The sequence below is a fragment of the Pelodiscus sinensis genome, chromosome 6 (assembly GCF_049634645.1).
Source record: "Pelodiscus sinensis isolate JC-2024 chromosome 6, ASM4963464v1, whole genome shotgun sequence".
NCBI lineage: Eukaryota > Metazoa > Chordata > Testudines > Trionychidae > Pelodiscus > Pelodiscus sinensis.
Window position 1 is genome coordinate 62,929,875 of NC_134716.1, and position 19,613 is coordinate 62,949,487.

A 19,613-nucleotide genomic window follows, 5' to 3' on the forward strand; every position below is an offset into this window, starting at 1 on the left:
GGTGCAGGTGCCAGGGGATTCTGGGGTGAAGCAGAAGGGCAGACACCTGCAGGGGAGGGACCAGCACCAGAGTAGAGAAGCAGGACAGGCGTGTTGAGGGAGGTGTTAGAAGAGGGGTAGCCTACATGACGAGAGTGGAGCTACTGGAGGAGTGGGCATAGGGGGGAGAGAAGGGCTGGTGGAGGGGAGCAGATCACAAGAGGGCTGAGGGCAGTGAGAAGGGCAGGAGTCAGAACAGCAGAGGAGGGTGAGGAGTTGGGGGGCAGCAGGCACCAGGAGAGATGATGGAGCAAGGAGAGGAGACATGGCAGCAGAGAGAAAAGGTAAAGGTTTATAAAATATTTATTAATAACTTGGTATGCTACCCACAGCCAGTTTGTTTGCGCCCTGCGGTGCAGTTTGGGTTTATGTGGGGATCAACACGTGGCCAGGGAGTGGGAGCAGAAACAAAAAAGTAGTCAGTGTAATGACCTTCTGTTGATATGTGGTTTAGTAGTTAAATTCTTGGACTGTCATTGCTTATAAAAAGTGCTGTCACATGGGTGCACCCCATGGCATCGATCATAGTAATGGTCAGAATAGGTTGGGGAGGACCATCTGGAAGAGGTAATCCTGCCATGATGCCTATAATAAATTGTGCAGGGAGAACGCCATGTTGAATGGGGCAAGCGAGACGAGCACCTTGCCAGTGATGGAGAGTACCTGCGACGAGGCGATGTGTGATGTCTCCGGGGTCTAGGACTGCGCCATGGTGAATAAGACCCCCAAGTGCTGCGGTAGTGCATGGCCCTCTGCATGGGAGAATAGTGCCTAGGAAACAAAGGAGACGGTGCAGGGGAGAAAACTGGCCATGGGGAGAGAGCTGAAAGACACATGGACATTTTGAAAGCAGCTTTTCTTGGTGCTGCAGCCGCTGTATTGATCAGCTGGGCGTGGTCTCCATTGCCATGCACTATCAGTGCTGGAGAGTGCCCTGGTTCCCTGCTGCCTTCATGATAGCTGACCCCTCCGGTGCCGATGCCTCTGGCAATGGTTGCAGCGTGTCCAGTGCTGACAGCTCTAGTGTCAGTGCCGAGCCATTAGTCTGCACAACTCTTGGTGCCAGTGTCAGTGTCTGTTGCGCTACCGGTGTTGAGCTGACTCTGCGCACTGCTCTCGGTGCTGGCGCAGGTGTTTGCTGCTCCTCCAGTGCCGCCAGCTGTGCTGGCGGTGCAGAGCCAGCTCCACGCACGGCTGTCAATGCCTGTGCCGGCGCCTGCTGCGCCTCCGCTGCTCACAGCTGTCCTGGCGGATCCGAGCCGACCTTTCGTGCAGTTTTTGGGACTGGTTCCAAGGCTGCCTTCTGTGCCAGCACGGCACCTGCTCTCGGCACCGGGACAGCTGATTTCCTCATTGTGGCCCCAGCAGTCATTTTAAGGGCAGTGGGCGCAGATCCTGGCATGCCCGGCTCGCCCCCTCCGCTAACTCTTGGTGCAGCTGGTAGAAAGTGGGTGGAAGATGCCCTCACTCTCTTACCTGGATATGGCCCGGGGGACGAAGCCCTCCTCTTTTGTGCCCCCATACTAAACAGAGCCGGCAGCGGAATGCCGCTTTAAGGCTGTGCATTTCCCTTTCCTTCCACGCTCTGGATGTCAATTTTAGGTAGTGCGCACATTTGTGAGGGATGTGAGTTTCACTCAGGCAGCGGATACATGCCACATGCCCATCCGATGCCAGCATAGCCTCCCAGCAACGGGAACACCGTTTGAAGCCTGAGGAGCCAGGCATGTCAATTTCAGTTTCTTGCTTTTAACCGAAGAACTAAACAGTAACACCAACAATTAACTAACTACTACTAACTACTATCCTACATGAAACTCTAACTGTAAATAACTCTTTTTCTCTACAGAAGCTGAGCTTCACTGAGGACAACAGAGAAGCTCCACCAGCAACCAAGGATGGCTGAAAGGAACTGACGGGAGCCGGACCACGCGATCAAAGGCGTGAAAGCCGCGAGACGCTGACCGCTCATGTGGAGTCCAGCGGACAACTGCTACTGAAAATCTCCGACCAGAGGCACTGGGACGAGCTCGACACCAAGAGTGGAGCACCCATGGGGACCACCAAGAGTGGAGCACTCACGGGAACCACTCAAAGAAGTAGCAATGATGCAACATGCTGCCTTGTCAACAGAATCGAGAGAAACCTGTAGGGCCATTCTGGCAATGAGGGAACCTTCTACAATATTGGCCTGGTATTGCTCCTCTTTATCTTCTGGAAAATAGTCAATAAAGGTCAACATCTGAGAAAACATGTTGTGCATATATTTGGATAGTCAAGCTGAGTTGTGAGTGGGCTATGCAGAAGTGGAAAGTAGCCAATGAGTAGGTTTTTCTTCTGGAAAGGTCTAACCTTTTCCAGTCTTTATCATAAGGAGTGGTTCTCAGTCTAAGTTGCTTCCCCCCTTTGGCTAACCATTTCTACCCACCAATGAGTCTGGGGTAGGGTGAGAACAAAAATTCAGCCCCTTCACCAGTACATAGTTCTTTTTGTCAAATCTCTTATAAGAAGGTGCAGCTGTGGCTGTTTGGTAGACAATTTTTGAAGGGTCCATAATGGTGGTAACCTTAGCGGTTGGATTATATCCATTAGTTATGCAGTGTCTGTGGTAGCTCTGCCAGTCACATATCAAAAGACTTAGCTACTTGTTTGAACAGGGTGATTTCTGGGAAGCTTATTTCCATGCTTGTAAGTTTTTTTGATATGCTTTCCCTGTAATGCTTTCACCTTAACAACATTATTGCTTATGAAGAGCCATGTGGTACTTATAACTGTGGGCAACCATAACAGATCATACATAGCCACTGAGGAGAAAGCCAAGTGCAGGAGCAAGCAGTCTGGCCTGCTGGTGAATGATGCAGACAACATAAGAAGGGAACTTTGCAGCCTGGAGGATTAGGAGGCAGAGATATCTATCTCCACCTCAGAGAGGTGGGGGAGACAGAAGAAAAGTGACTGCCCTTGCAGTTCCATTCTGTGGTTCAGTAAGTGCAATTGAGCTGAAGTGTGATCATAATGATTCTTTCTGGTTTTGAAATTCTATTAACTTTCTAGCTTTGACAACTTTTCTAAAACTGCAGTGCACTTAAATTTCCTACCTACCCTTTACTACCAGTACAGATGTGTATTTATAATTTTATCAACATCTTAATTAAGTTTTTTATCTGACAATAGCCTCATCATCTATTATTGAAATATGACTGGGACTTGTGTAGATTACTGATTTTTAAAAATGAGTATATTGCTCTCTTTATTTGAAGCATTAATATAGTATGAACTACTACCAGTATCCCTGAAGGGCTTACAAGTATTGCAATAGGTGCTACAGCTCTTACAGATGTTATTATGCCTACGTTTAGTCATCCAAAGTCAAGTGTTTCCTGAACACTGTTGCTGTTCAAAGAGTTCCTGATTTCATCTTTGCATACAAGATCTGTATCTACGCCAGATCTCCTGAAAAACCAAGTTCAGAACTAAACAATACAGAATAGGACTGTAAGGTTCCCCTGCTCTGTAAAAGTAGCCACACAATTTTTCAAGAAAATCAGTTGAAGACCCCATTCCTCCCTGATAACTGTAAAATAAACTTAATGTGTAGGCACTGACTTGAAAAGATGTTCAACACCTACACCCCACAATGAAGTAAATTGAACAAGAGGGTATTTGTCACTTGAAATCTCAAGCCCAAATTTCTAGGTCGATCTAGACCTGAATATTTCTAAAAACAGAAACAGCTCTCTCAAAAAAAAGGAAACCAATCAAAAATTTGGAAGCGAGAAAATCTTGTTCTTACACATGCATCGTCCCCCAACCCTGAAAAAAATCTCACTCCCTACCACTTATCTCTGAAAGCAGCATACTGAAAAACTTTTAATATTTCCATTCGTGGTTCCATTTCAGAAAAGTTTAAGAGTAGGCTGGATGGTATAGTCAAAAGCTCCACCAAATCAACACATACCTTTAACCATAGAGTGACTGCTATCTTTTTAAAATATAACCTGTTCGAGTCTTGCAACCTGTCTAGCCTGACAGGATGTGACCATGTGTGTCAGGTTTGAGTCAGGTCATGTCTGAAGATAACCTGGACCTCCTTAGCCTAGGTCACCTCTGATCATCTCCTACTGCCTTCACATGTAGTGCAACAGCAGCTGTGTGCCTCACTCCTGGCAATGCACCAGTCACAGTGGGCCACATTCCATAGTGCACAGCGCAGCAATGACCGTCAGGAACAAGGCACACAGCTGCCATCACACCAAAACCCATCTGAAAAAGTCATCCAGAAATGGATAGTGCATATGGGATGTGGGAAGCCTGATCAGACCAAGTTGAAGGACAAGGTGGTGGTGGCAGCAGCACTGATTAAAGCAGAATTGTCAGGTTTCAGTCATATCTCAAATTAACTTGACACACAGTGGTCAAGCCGGCTGAGCTTAAGTCAGGCTTTACCAACGGTCCTGAGCACACCTCTAGATCTGTATTAATGTTTGATAATAAGATACCATAATTTAAACACCTGGGCAATAGAATTTGTGACCTCGTAGTACTGTTCCACAGTGCCATGTGGTGAATCAGGGTAGATTCCTTCTCAGGATAAACTGAACAGAGAGCACTAAAGGGTTATGTTCCATCAAGAGGATCCACATAGACTATCAAAAGAGCCTGTCATGGACTAGAAAGATAAGATAATGGCTATGACTAATACCACTGAGAAAAATCTTCAGGATAATGAAAGCCGGTAACACACAATAGACTGAGGGGGATGAAAGGAGGAGATACTAAGAGTGTTAATATTTATTTACATGCTTCTTACCTGTACATCTGAATCTTGACTTCCACTTTTTGAAGCAAATGAGCAATCCTCAGGATCAACTGTGAGGGATACTAAAGCAGACGGCAGAAGGTCGGAGAAAGATCCTTGACTGAAATTTATGGCCTCAGGGTTTTTTTGACCATCCTTCACAGATTCACTCAGATTGATCACCGAGTCCCTTATGTTCGAAATAATCTCATTATTTTCTGCCAACAAACGTTCTAAGTGGTCTATTTTCTCTTGTAATATTGAAAGCTGGCCCTGTAATAAGAAATGAAAAATTCTATTAGTCCTCAAATCATCTCCTTGCAAATTTAAATATTTGGAATTTTTCAATCCACTTAAGTGGTATTTCCTAGCATAAACATTTTATTAAATGTTTTTAAACCATTGTTTAAATGTTAAATGTTATTGAACCATTATTTTGTGTTCATTTTTAGAGAAACAGAGCTAATTATGAAAAAGGGCTCCTCACTAGGGATGTAAAATCCCATTTAAAATGTTAACTGGTTAATGTATACGTTTATCCAGTTAACCAGCCTGCTGCATCACAACATAGGCAGGTGGCTGCACTAACTGGGCCAGGCACTAGTTAACTGGTTGTCCCAGTAAGCATGCCAGTAAGGTGAATGCTTTCCAGGTAACCATTAACCCTTTACATCCCTGCTCTTAATCTTGTACAAATGGAATCTCCCAAATCCAGGACTCTCTCATCCAGCAATATCCACGGTCCAGCAGGGTCACGAATGTTGTTAGACCAAAGAGCCCCCAACACCAGGTGCAGAAGCAATTCAGAAGTCCTACTGTAGAGCCATGGCTGAGCCAGCAGCAACTGGGCTGGTGGTGGCTGGTGAGTCCTGGCCTGGCCAGGGAATCCTCAGCAGAAACAGGTGCCATTCAGCCCTGGCCATAAACCTCCAGTGGCAGTGGAGGCTCCAGCCTTGACCAAGCAGCAGGAACCCACCAGGGAACCGCCCCCAGCAGCAGTGGGGCAGAGAGCCCCACCTAGCCAGCATTAGGTGGGCCAGCTGCAAGGCAGGGAGCCCTAGAGCCAGGAGAGGAGCCTGGGAGGAGGGCAGCAGCCAGAAGGGTAGCACTGACCTCCCCTGATCCAGCAAATTCCCTGTTTCAGGACTGCTCAGGTCCCAAGGGTGCCAGACCAGAGAAGGTGAACCTGTATTGCTATATATAAACTTCACGACCTGGAAGAAAAGCAACCAAAAATGTCTTATACGGTAAACTTCCAATAATCCGGCACCTTTAGGACCCAGGGGGTGCCGGATTATCAGATTTGCCAGACTATCAGAAGGGGGGGCTATGAGGGGTCTGGGATGGGGTGGGGGGGATGCCACCCCAGACCCCTCATAGCCCCCCCTTCTGATAGTCCAGATCTGCCCCAGGCGTCCCTGATTCAGCCGCTGCTGGTCAGTTTCAGCAGCGGCTGAATCGGGACACCTGGAGCAGAGCAGCTGGGGTGCTGCCGGGTAGGTCCCGTAGCACTGCCCCCTTGGGGCTGCAGAACCAACCCAGCAGCACCCCAGCTGCTCTGCCCCAGGCGTCCACAAGTCAGCCGCTGCTGAAACTCATCAGGGGCTGATTCCACGAAGCCCAGGGCAGAGCAGCTCTGCCTCCAGCTTCCTGGAGTCAGCCGCCGATCAGTTTCAGCAGCGGCTGAATGGGGACAGCTGGGGCGCTGCCGGGTTGGTCCTGCAGCCCCGAGGGGGCAGCGCTACGGGACCTACCCGGCAGCACCCCAGCTGCTGTGCCCCCGGCTTCCCAGATTCAGCCGCTGGTCAGTTTTAGCAGCGGCTGAATCGGGGAAGCTGGGGGCAGAGCAGCTCCAATGGTCCGGCTGCCCAGAGCACTTCCAGGTTCCTGATGGTGCCGGACCATCAGGAGTACCGGACCATCAAATGCTGGACCATCGGAGTTTTACTGTATTATGCTATAAACTTGAATGCATGCTACAATATTTCAACAACAATATAAAAGAATATGCTCATCTATGACGACAAAGCCACACTGTGTTTCAAATACCAAATTAATCATGGCAGATAATTTCCAAGTTAGTCAGCCATTTCTGATTTAACACATTCCTTTATGCTTATCAAAATTTTCCAGAAACCTAGTCTTTGCATTACTAGCATGGTTATTTCAAAAGAAATTGCTATTTTTATTGCAGAGTCAGTTGCATTCTGAAATGGGCTTGAAAATAAGGCATAAAGTTTTGTTTTTCCTATATGAGCAGATAGTCATTCAATATGAACATTTCAAAGTTATTACCTTTTAATTTCAAAGATATAGCTACATAAAAATTTGTACCTGATTTCACTGTTTAAAAAAAAAAAGCAGAGGCATGAAGAAGAATAGAAGTGGTACATAACAAGGAAAAAATATAAATTACTAGCTAATCCTTGAACTTAGGGTGTGTCTAGACTACCTAGTTTTGTCGACAAAAGTGGACTTTTGTCGACAAAACAATACCAGCGTCTACACTACCGCGGAGTTCTGTCGGCATAACGTCAACAGAACTCCGCGGTTTTGTCGACGCTGATATACCTCATTTTACGAGGCATAACACTTTCTGTCGACAGAACTCTGTCGACAGAAGGTGTTATTGTCCGTAACACTGCGTCCAGACTACGGAGTTCTGTCGACAAAGCGGCTTGCTTTGTCGACAGAACTCCATGTGTCTGGACGCAAATTGTCGACGGAAGTTTTGTCGACAGTATCTGTCGACAAAACTTCCGTCGACAAAATGCGGTAGTCTAGACGTACCCTTAGGTTGAGTACAGGTAGAAGGATAATCCTACAGTTATACAAATTAGAGTTAAAATTTAACAAGTTATTTCTTTTCGACTGCAGCTATGAAAGATCTCTCAACCTGATGGGTCTTCAGTCACAGGGTCATACAAAATTTTGCAGTTACCAACAGATCTAGTTCTAGACCTTCTTGGCAGGTAACATAAGGAAAAGAAGCCAACTCTTCTCCAGTAAAACAGGGATGAGTGGAAACCAATCAAACAGAAGGACAACAATAAGCGTACCCATACCTATTAACGAATACTCTTAGACTAGCAGAAGGGAGGTGAAGCAAAAGATTATATGCTTCCTACTAGGGTGCTAACTTTGGAGCACTCTGCCCCTTCCCTTAATTTCAAATCAATTCCAGCTAAAGAATATGCAGTATATTTTTAAGCTCCAATAATTTTTGGAGAAGATGTTTTATTATAAATCACTGGAGGCTAGATGACATTTACATTTTTGATACGTGGATATATTTGTTTACTAATAATTTTTTCAAGATTTATCTCCATGCTGTTATTTTGGTCCACAGATCCCATCATCAGTAAGAAAGGATGAGGGACAAAGGGACTAAAATAATTTTAAATAAAGACATCACCTATCCCAAAGTTATACAACACACGTCATTTCTGACAAATTTTTTCTTCACCTCAAGTAAGAGTATTACAGGTCAAAACTAACCAAGCTTTGTTCATTACATTCAACAAGTAGCTAATACTCTCACTGAGCAAACCTTACAGCATGTTACAAAAAAGTTGAAGACGCAGATTGTTCCTTTAACATTTAAAAAAAAGTTTGGAGTGTTCTACTTAAACTTGAGTAGACATATGGCTATGTCTACATTGTACACCTTAGAATGTCACAGCTATGCTGCTGGAACACACCGTTGTAAAGTGTGTTATATAGCCGCACTTAATCACCAGGAGAAAGTTCTCACAGTGACAAAATTAAACCATTTCCAATGAGAAGCAACAGCTTCACTGCTGGTAGTGCACGTATCAAAATCAGTGCTTCTTGTTGAAACTTTTGCCACTCAAGGAGTTGTTTTTTCACACTGCTAAGCCACAAAAGTTTTAGCAAAAGTGCCAGTGTATAAAAAGTCTTGATTTTTTTCCCCAACTATTGCACTAAGCCATATGTCTCTTAATTAAATTCTATGATGTAGAGTCTTGTGTAATTCCCTGAATTCTGTTTACTTGAGTTTGGACCATGAGGACCATCCGTCATCCCAATACTGTAAAGACAAAACAGACTTTTCAATTTACCTATAAAGGCATTTCCATTACTTTTAAACTAGTTTTCTGCAATCATGTGCAAGACTTTTTTTGTGATTTTATAAGCATTTCCAGTTTGTCTTTTCATCTATTTGGACTATGTCGTTTCTTTTGAAATACACTGAATGAATAAAGATTCTAAGTTAACCATCTCAGAATACAAAATTTTAAAAAGTAACATTCTTATCAGAACACTTTGTTTCTCTTCACTGGTTCACAAACACGTCATATGGTTGTTGGTCTGCCATATTCCACTTTTTACTGTGTTTACAAAATGTATCATGGCAATGACTAACTTTCCATCCTTCCATATAATTACAGATCAGTTAACCAAGCAGGGATACAGGCCTACACCATCACAGTAATGTCCTAGATATTTGTAAAGGTTATGACTCCAACACAAACAGAAAAACGGTATGTATATGACAAAGGTATTGGGGAAGGAAAATAAGTGTAGTCCCATGCCCCCTGGTGGAACAAAATAAATATCTGAGGACAAAATCTCTGCTGGATTTTGAGACTACTTTAAAACAAAATTCAGATTCTGTACCTCAAGACAGAAAACATGATCAGGTTCAAAGCATATTTATATATTTGCCAGAGCAAAAAGTTTGTGCACGTGGATGATGGGGGTGGGGTAAAAGCATAGGTTAGCTCTGCAGTGAACTCATGCTGGGAATCTCACTGAAGTCACTTCAGCTCTGTGCAGGCACTTAAATCTGCCTGCATGGATCTAACTGCAGAACCAGAATCTAGATTTTTTTTTCCCTTTACAATTTTTAAAAGTGGACATTCATATCCTCAGAGGATGATAAAGCAAAATGCAAAAGCAACATGTTAAAGGTGAAATGCCTAAGAAAGCAATAGGAATTTTAATTTTATTTTATTCTAATAATTGTATTTATGCTATTCTTCAGAGTTCTAAATTTGATCAAGAGTCAATAAAAATGTTCCTTATTTTTTCATTTAACTGGTGCAACACTACAAGATTCTACTTTACCTCCTACCTAATGTGTTTTCTGAGGGGAGGCGATGGGAAAATTATTATTTACTCACTATTAAAGCAGGTATACTAGTGGGGGCTGCAAGATTGTGTCCATTCTAATTCTGTTTTTAAGTTGATCCTAACTTTCTGCAATATTCGCTTTTCTAGCTGTTTTCCAGTCTCAAAAATAACCTTCATCAGGTAGAAACTAAGTGTTTATTCAAATATATTCCAACTTTTTTTAAGTACAAGTGGAAAAGTTACTGGAGTAGTTTTCAAAGAGTTATATAATTGAAATTAACTTAGTTGAAATTTGCACAGAAATAGCATTGGGAACTGAGTGTTCTAGTGTTGTTTATTTGTTATGTGACCAAGTTATGACTTAAAAATCACATAGGTATGAACAAAAACATAGGTATGAACAAACATTTTACACTAAGCCCAGAAGTACTGTAGCTACTGAAAGTTATGCTGCCCATACTTGGCTAATTTGACTGTACAATTCAACAAACTCACTTGACATAAGCACAAACTTGAAACTGATCTCAGCCCCTATGAACAACATGAAAGTATTGATATATTAAAGAGCTACACTTCAGTGGGCTTTGCAGTGGACTATGAGCTCCACAACGCCACAGGTTTGCAGAAGAGACTTCATCCTGTACAGCATTTTAGGCATATGTGCACACACACTTCTGATATTAATTTTAAGAGGTTCAGACTATGAAATTTGTAAGTGTAATTTTTTTTGGGGGAAGGGGCTGTTTTTGATGCTACCCAGCTGTTTCAAAGCTCTGACAAATTAAGGTTTTTTTTGTGGTCTTCCCTCTTAAAGACTTGAGAATACCATACCAAAAGGTCATTATGGTAACATTTCAGCATTTGAAAGTCAAGAAATTAAAACTGTAAGGTTTCATTGATCTTTAACTCTACTCTCTTGGAAATATGCATTATATGCTAAAGTTTGGTTTTCAAACAGTTTCTCAAATACACAATCATACCATTTTTCTACATCCTTTCACACTGACATGTTTCATTTTGTAGCACTGTATAATTAAGGCTCTGTGTCTCATGTAAGTCACAGATGTCGTGGATTCCGTGACTTTCCATGATCTCTGTGACTTGTGCAGCAGCCAATGTGGCTGCTCCAGATTTACCTGAGCAGATCAGCCAGCCCCTGGGTCAGCTGCACTGGCCACAGCTGGGGCAGTTTGGTGTGGGAGGGGGCACAGAGCTGGAGCAGGGGGTTAGAGTGCAAGATGACACTTGCTATCTGCTTCTAGGGAGCCCTGCTAAGGTATGTCCCTGAAGCTCCTAGAGCAGGGGTGGGGAACCTTTTTTGGGTCAGGGGGCGCTGATAGAAAAATCAGGGGGCCACACAAGTCAGAAGCAAAAAACCTAAAAACAAAAAAAATGTGACCCATGGCTGAGAAGGAAAGATACTCCCCAGATTCCCTTCACACACCAGAGCCTAGGGGGCTCATCTTAGTAGATTGTGTGCTCCATCCCTGTGGTGAGGCAGCTGGATCACCAGCATGGCCCTCCCCAATGCTGGGTGTGGAGGCTGAGCCTTGCGGGCCGGATCCAGGCAAGCCAGGGGTCACATCCAGCCTGAGGTTCCCCTGTCCTAAAGGTATGGAAGGCTAGGGAACTCCTCTACATGCTGCTCCTGCTGTGCATGCCACCCCTGCAGTTCCCATTAGCTATGGATCCTACCCAATGGGAGCTGTGGCACCAGAGCTCACGAAAGAGACAGGCGTGCAGAGCTGTGCCTCTGGCCACCTCCCCCTCCCCCCAAAGAGGCATGGGGCAGGGGTATTCCAGATGCTTCTAGGGAGATGTATGGAGCTTACTAGGAAGATTCCCACACCCACCCCACACCAGAGGTGGTGGCTGCTCCCTCCCCAGCACTCCCTGCCCAGACCAAGTTTGAGGTGGAGGTATACAGTTCCAGTCACGTAAAATATGCTGTGTTTTTGTTTACTGGCTTGGACCAGCCCATCACATTTACTAAAAATACCTGTGAGTGAAATGTAGCCTTATGTATAATACTTTAAGTTTCATAAGAGCTTTCTGGCATGCATACATACAGTAAAGCACACTCAGACAGCATACTCTGTAATACTGTAAGTAACCTGTTTGTGAGCCTCCTGTGGACACTTCATAGACTTTTGTACAGGAATCTGAAAACAGAATCCCATATCTTCTTAACTTGCTAGAAGCTGGGCAGAGTTTAAGAATGGTCCCTACCTTTGGGACCCTAGAAAAGGTTTCTGACTACACATCTTTTGGCAGTATGTACTACATGGCATAATATCTAGAACCTGAAATTAGTATCATTTCCCCAAACCCTCCTTAACAGCTCTTGCACATTCCCCTGAAAGCCTAAGCTTTCTTGGTTACAGTTTACTTCCACAGGTCTACACAGTAGCAAAAAGAAAATACACTAATTTTGCACAGAATTCAAAAGCACCATTACTAATTATTTAACATGAGAAATAGCCAGATCTAAACAAAATCACAAACAGAACTAGGGATGTTAAGCTTAGATTAACTGCTGAGAAATGCTCTTTTTACAACTTTTAGCTTCCCTTTTCAGTAGTGCTCCTAATCAGCCTCAACAAGAGACCACTCCTTGCAGGTGGCTTCATTTCCTGTCAACCTCTCCCCTGATAAATCAGTTCTACAGAGTAGGAGCCTGTCTTTTGTCTCAAGGTCTTTCTGCCATAACAGAGATGGAACAATCTATCATCTTTAGTTTGATAAGCGTATCGTGTGTGATCTGCAAATGTCAGATTCCACAAAGAGGTGTTCCACGACTACAATTTCATAACTACCAAAATTCATATGTAATAAACAGGCTCCCCGGATTATCACAATTGTGATAGTGAACATGTTCTAATTAATATAGGCCATTTATCTGTAAATGGAAGTTAACAGCTTCAGTATTATTCAGTGCCAAAAAAAGCAACATAGGCTATGCTAGTGGTTGAAGAGTATGGTACGTGGGTGCTGACAAAACAACTAAAATACATACCTTATAAATAATTAATCTACATCAAAAGACAGACTAGTTACAGTACAGTAATTAAAAATACTGAAAAATGCGTAACATATAGAACTGTTTAGCATGCCATGTTTGAGAGTGTACATGAACATGCAATTAAGAGCATATGCAAGATGAATCAGAATTCAGATTACTTGTGAAACCTTTGCTCTTGCATTTTCTGACAGAAGTACTTGTGCAACTTTCATATTTTCTTAAAGCTTTTTGTATAAAATCATCATGCTAAGAGCAGATTTTATTTCTAGCCTGGTAAACTTTCATGGTGACTTTTGTTGTGACCTAACCGGGTACTGAATATACGTTTTAAAAATATCAGAGATAGTATTGCAATAAGTACCTACTCATTGAGTCTTTCCTCTTCATGTAAAGTCTTAGGTTTTTGTAGCTGACTATATACTCAGAAAATCATGCTTTTGACCACCTTAGTCACTTCAGAGCACTTTTAACAGTAGAAGTCCAAAGTTCATAGGTAAAACATAGAAATATCCATGTTGTGTGGCTTACTGATTCCACACAGACTATGATGAAAGCTACATTGAATATGTTTCTGCCATTAACAATGGTAGCAGTGAGCACTGGCCCAAATTTGACTAAGACAGCATGATGACTAATTCTCACAGAACTATGCCTGGAAGAGGAACCTTGCCCTACTATTAAACAGGAAGAGAGAGACTATCCTTAGATACGCACACAACTGAGGCATTCCAGCCATAACCTACAGTTGGACTAACCTCAAATCAAGGCAGAGAACTTAAAAATGTAGTCTCTGCAGAATGAATCCCTCACTGCATTATTTGTAAAGACACTATAGAAGTCATAAAGCCACTTGGAGAGAAGAGAATGCCAGACAGGAAACCCTACAAGATGGTAGGGTCCTAGAGACTTGTCTGCAGCCCAAGTCTGTTTGTCTATACTGGAATTAAATAGTCTCACTGCCCAAGCCCCAGGAGCCTGAGTCAGCTAGCCTGGGCCAGATGCAGACCTTTAATGGCCTCTGACTTCAAGCTTCCTGAAAATGACAACTAGCTGCAGATTAAAGCAGAAAAGTTCTGCACCCTAGGACCAGAAAGACTAGACAGGCCAAGGCAAGAAGATCAAAGAAAATTTGCAGCATAATGTAAACGTAATATTCTACCTTAAAAGCCTACTGAATAAAACCTAAACTAGTCCACTTGGAGTTAATATTCTGGAATTGGTGTGTTATACTTGTGTCATTTTATTTTGTAATTTAACTGCTTTAGCACACACTACAAATGCCTGGGGCCCAAATTTTGGTTTTCAGCTGCCTTTCCTAGTGTTTCAGCAGTATCACAGGGGGTTACAAAACCTAGAAACACTACCTAGACAAAGTCCCCAGCATAAGAGGAACTCAAGCTCAGAAGCCAATGAATAGCTTCCAAAGCAGTTTTACAGCAGCCTTCTTACCTGCTCCCAGCATAGGGGACATGCCAGAGAGGAGGAGCACCTTTGCACTCTGGCTATTCTCAGCAGGTAGAGATCTCATAGTTAGTACAATAACTACTGAGAGCCAGGCACAGAATACCAGGGCATGCAAAGATGAGTCTCTTTCATCATCCTACATTCCTGCAACTAGCTAAATTTGCTGGGAAAAGAATTGAGGCCATAATCTCTAAATCCACCATGCACATCCAATACCCATGAGCCTGTCATTTACTTCACCTTAATCATTTTAACAGGGCAGTGATTTAAGCATCAGAATGTCACTGGCACCATCTTGTTCACAAGTCAGTTTTTTCTAATTATTATAGGCAACAAAATGTACTTTATGATAGTGCCAAATCACCTCAAACTGGGATTGGGACTCCATTGTGCTGGGTGCCATACACAGAAAATATAATGTTACCCTCACTGTTTACAACTTAAAGGCCATGCCTACATTTGGAAAAAATGGGATATTTTAACTTATATTAACTAACATGTTACACACTTTTTCTTAATGAAGATAAATTCACTTGCAATATGCATAATATACTGTTTCTGGCCAATGTGCAGTTGACACAGAGCTGGAAAAGTTATTTTACCATTGGTGAATAGGAAATAAAAAGTGAGATCTAACTAATGTTTCCTCTAATCTTCTTTTCTATCCGTGTGCAGATTTTTTCCAAATTCCTGGTCTTCACCAAGAAAAAAGTATATTTATCATGTGTTTACTAACATGTTAACTAACTTTCAAATTCCAATCTAGATAAGGCAAGTTGAAGTTTTATCAGGTAAATAATGCTAAGGTAAACCTGCAGGAGAGCAAATATGGATACTGAGGGAGCCTCAGATTTACATGTCAGCTAACCAATTTAGACGTAGAGATCATTTAATAGAAGTGAAAAGGTCATATAGAGTTCAAGATAATAGAATGAAAATCTGCTTTATGGTAATTCTGGTTTAATCTAAAATGTAGAACTCAGAAACAAAATACTTTCAAGAGATTACTTGCAAAGATCTAAATTGCTCTACCTAGAGCACAGCCTCAACTATACAGGGTTGGAGGAGAAAATGGCACATTTCACATCCTTGAGGGCATACAACTGGAAACTGTTTCTGGCAATTGTGCAGTTGACACAGGGCTAGAAAGTTAATTTGCCACTGGTGAAGAAGAAGCAAATGGAGAGATCATCATCTAACCCATCAGTTTCTGCCACAGCTTGTGTTGGTTTTTATTTTATTTTTTACATTAACTTTTTAACCTTTATGAAGATAAACTTCCAAATGTTCATAAAATGCTATGTCCCCGAGCCTGGACTGAAACAGTATATTGCTACTCCTTCCTTTTTGAAACAGGAGGAGGAGCATTACATTGACAAGGCATTGGTCAGTTTAACAGATGCTATACTGAACCCTGACAACAACCGTGAACTTTGAAACCAAGTCAGTGGAGGTGCCATTACATTTGCTACTGGCTTTTCCCTCACATCCTCATGTTTCACATTTCACAACCTCAAGCTAATACCACTGTGATTAACTGGTGCCTGATAAGTGTCATAGCTTTCCCAAATCGTTGTGAAGTGCAAAACTACTACAGGTTGAACCCTCTCTAGGGCAGCACCCTCAGGACCTGACCAGTGCCAAACAAGAGAATTTGCTGTCTAGCAGCATTAGCATCACATCCACTGGTTACTAAGCTCTTAATTAGAGCTAAACAACAGTTCAGAACACAGAGCCAGGACTGGTGGTGGTAAACAAACTTTACGGGACTACGGGAAACTTGGCCATCCCCATGATAAGGGGACATCCGGTTAACTAAAATCATTCCAGACCACAGATGTTGCCAGATCAGAAAGGTTCGATCTGTAGTATTTTCAGCTTTCACTTCTATAATACCCTGTGGACGGGGCGGGGGAGGAGGAGGCAAAAATAACATTACTTCATTGGTAACTACTTGTGGAAAAACATTTAAGCAACAGAAACAAGAACTGAAACTATTCGCTCAGAGGTACCCCAACTAAAGGATAGGAGTGGATACCATATTAAGAACCATTCTAGATGCAATTAGCGAGAGCAAACATGGTATTTTGGGATAAGTAGAGGGAATATGAGTAGTCCCTCTTAGGAATAGATGGTGGCAACTGTATATTTAAATACTAGCTATCCAAATGCTAAAACAAGAGAGATACCAGGGTACTGACTGTGGACAATGAGAATCTCTACCAAATCTTTCATATCTATTTATATAGCCCAATTTTTTTCAGGCCCTGATATCACTATATAATGACAGAAAAGGAATGTATTTAAATACATTCCTTTTCTGATTTCTTTTTCTGGACTTGAGGCAGTTACTTTGCAGTATCTGCATCTTCTTCTCTCCCTCCTTTCTTCTAGAAAAGTTGGTGGCTAGACTCTGATCCATAACATTAGATTTAGAGAGAGACTATCGCAAGTTTGCACCCTTCTTTTACAACCAAGTGGTGCCATAGTTTTGCTATCTCTCTCCCCTCCGCCATTCTTTTTGATGTATTATTATTATCATTTTAGCAGTAACTCAACAATTAAAACATTCTACTCACAAAATAAGGCATTTTATTTTTTAAAAATAACATCTGAAAATTCATCTGTTTGCTTCATGCACCTTATGGTCTTAAAGGAAATTTGGGGTTTAGTTTGTTTCTGAAATAGTGGAAAATATAAACATGCTTTGCCTTTTACTTGACCTTTTATATTTCATTTTGATAAGTTAATGTAAAGGCAACAGGAATATTTATCTTTCCACAGCTATATACTGTCAATATTCTCCTGTTATACAAATGAGTACTGTACAGCAAGGTTGTTTTGCTGAGTGACAGTTTGCAAAGCACAAGACCTTGTTTAAAAAGCATTGTTCCTTTTAGTTACATCAAAAAGAAATATGAATATACACTTCATGACTCAATGGTGTTATAAAATTTAACTGTTCCACATTAGATCAACAGGAATATGCAATTTCTTAGCCTTATTTACCAATTAGGATTTTTTGTTGGTTTATTTTTTAACTGAACTGTAAGTCACATTTTGCCTTACTAAATGAGCATTCTCCTAGAACAAGAGTAACACCTTGTAAATCACATTTAAATTTCTCTGCCACACAAGCACCAAGAAAAAAAACCAAAGGGTTACAAACGCCCATCTGTACTTTATAATCCTTATGTAACTTGAATAATAGTCAGCAATAAGCCCAAAGTGACTCTCAGGGGGACAAAAAGATAAATACAGTCAATTTTTTCTTTAGAACAGACCTGTTGATCTGAGGAAGTGGGTCTGGCCCACGAAAGCTCATCATCTAATAAACCATCTTGTTAGTCTTTAAAGTGCTACATTGTCCTGCATTTTGCTGTTGATCCAGATATCTGAACTCAAGGATAAATTGATGAATAAGAAGTCCAAATAATAATTCTAAGTGCTTGTTCTCAGAGTCCAGAATAAAACTGAACTTGATTCCGCTTACTAAGCACAATGAACATAAATTAAGCTGTTAGGTTGCAGAAAAGTCTTGTTTGCCCAGTTAAGATCAACAGCACATAATTGAGCACCACATGCCTAATCTCGGAAGCATGACAGACATTTTACATTATCTCAGTTACATATCTGTTGCAAATAAAAACAATGGTTAGAAAATAATATGGCATTATGTCCTACTCTCAAGCAGGTAGTTTCCACCTGAACTAACCCTTATACAAGCAAACTCAACAGGCTCATTTTCCTACAGAATATCACAACAGCTAACAACAGGATGACATCCCCAATGACAAACTATTTTCCCTTCACTGATACACGAAGCTTCTTGGAAATGAAGACTGTTTTTTTATGTTCCGTTAACACCTTATTTACCAGCTACCCGTGCCGCTATACCCCGACAAAGTCACTGACACGTCAGATGTGTGCAAGCAGGGGTAGCAACGGGGCACTGTTGGTCCTGCGCCATAACTGCAGCTTCAGGCGAACGCAAGTCCCACCGTAGCGGTCTCTTTCCTCCCCCCACACAGCTCCCACCACATGAAAGAAACAAATGCAGGAACTCAGGCCAGCCCCGCACTCCGCGGAGCACCTGCCCCTAACCGGACCGGGCGGCAGCCATCGCACCAGGCTGGAGCTAAGATTTCACGGGGGTGATGCCCCACTGGCAGGATGGCCCCTCAACAGCGCCCAGGAAGCTCAGCTCTGCCGGGGCGGTCAGACCGTGCCTGCACCCGGGCAGCTGGAAGAGAGGCGGCAGTCCCACGTCCGGCCAGCAGCAGTAAGGAAAGGGAAAGTTGGGTAACTCGCCCACCCAAGGCTTAAAACTCGCCCCCTTCCGCCGGCAACAGCGCCCTCCGCGTGCCCTCTGCCCCGCTCACCTTGGGGAAGGTGCCCTCCCGGCGGGGGCTTTTGGGATGGTCGAAGTGGCCCCTGTCCAGCATCAGGTAGAGGGAGAAGATCACGACGCAGAAGATCGCGCTGCCGAACACCGTGAACTGCCTGCTCAGCTTCATGTCCCCGGGCAGCGGGCCCCGTCGCCTCGCAGCGCCCAGCCCGCAGCGCGCTCGCCCGGCCGGGGCCGACAGGCAGCAGCTCTCCCAGCACTCGCTCAACTTCTGGTGGCGCCCGCTGACTCCGCCGGGCCCGCCGCCTGTCCCGACTCACGGGGAAAAGTTTCCTCTGGCCGGGCTGCGCGGGCAGCTGCAGCGGCAGGGTCCTCACGCTACGTCCCGAACTTGCCCCGTTCCGGCTGCGCTCAGCCCCCAAGCCGCTGCCGCGAGTTTCCGGGAGCGGAGCGGGCTCCCCACCCCCCAGACTAGTTATCGCCGAGCAGGGGGGGGGGTGAGGGGCGGCGCTGCGGGACCTACCGGCAGCCCCCCAGCTGCTCTGCTCCCCCGCTCCTCCAAGGCTGCAGCTGCCTCGTCCCTGCGAGTGCGCCGCTCCCCCGCGGCACAGGGACGGTGCCGCGCGCACTCAGCTCTGGGAGCGCGGAGCCCCCCAGCCGGGCACCACCCGCCCCTGCTGCTGCTGGAGAGCAACGCGCTCCGCCCCCCGCACGCACCGAGGCCGGGCGGGGCCTGCGCGTGACACGCCGCCGCAACAGGGCCGCCCCCGCGCTCGGAAGCAGGAGACCGGCGCTGAACCGAGGGGGGAGGAGCCACTGCCCCGCGGACCGTTGTCGCCCCCTCT

General features: G+C 43.9%; 1 protein-coding gene across 1 annotated transcript in view; it reads right to left on the reverse strand.

The window, feature by feature from the left end:
- Positions 1 to 19,542, reverse strand: part of MAN2A1 (mannosidase alpha class 2A member 1) — a 207,732-nt gene extending 188,190 nt beyond the window's left edge. Inside the window, exons 1-2 of the mRNA XM_075932033.1 lie at positions 18,803 to 19,542; positions 4,850 to 5,110 (exon numbers count right to left, since the gene is read on the reverse strand). Of these exons, the coding sequence (XP_075788148.1) occupies positions 4,850 to 5,110; positions 18,803 to 18,937 (396 nt within the window). The 5' untranslated portion in view covers positions 18,938 to 19,542. The remainder of the gene's footprint in view (positions 1 to 4,849; positions 5,111 to 18,802) is intronic.
- Between the last annotated feature and the right edge of the window lie 71 nt (positions 19,543 to 19,613).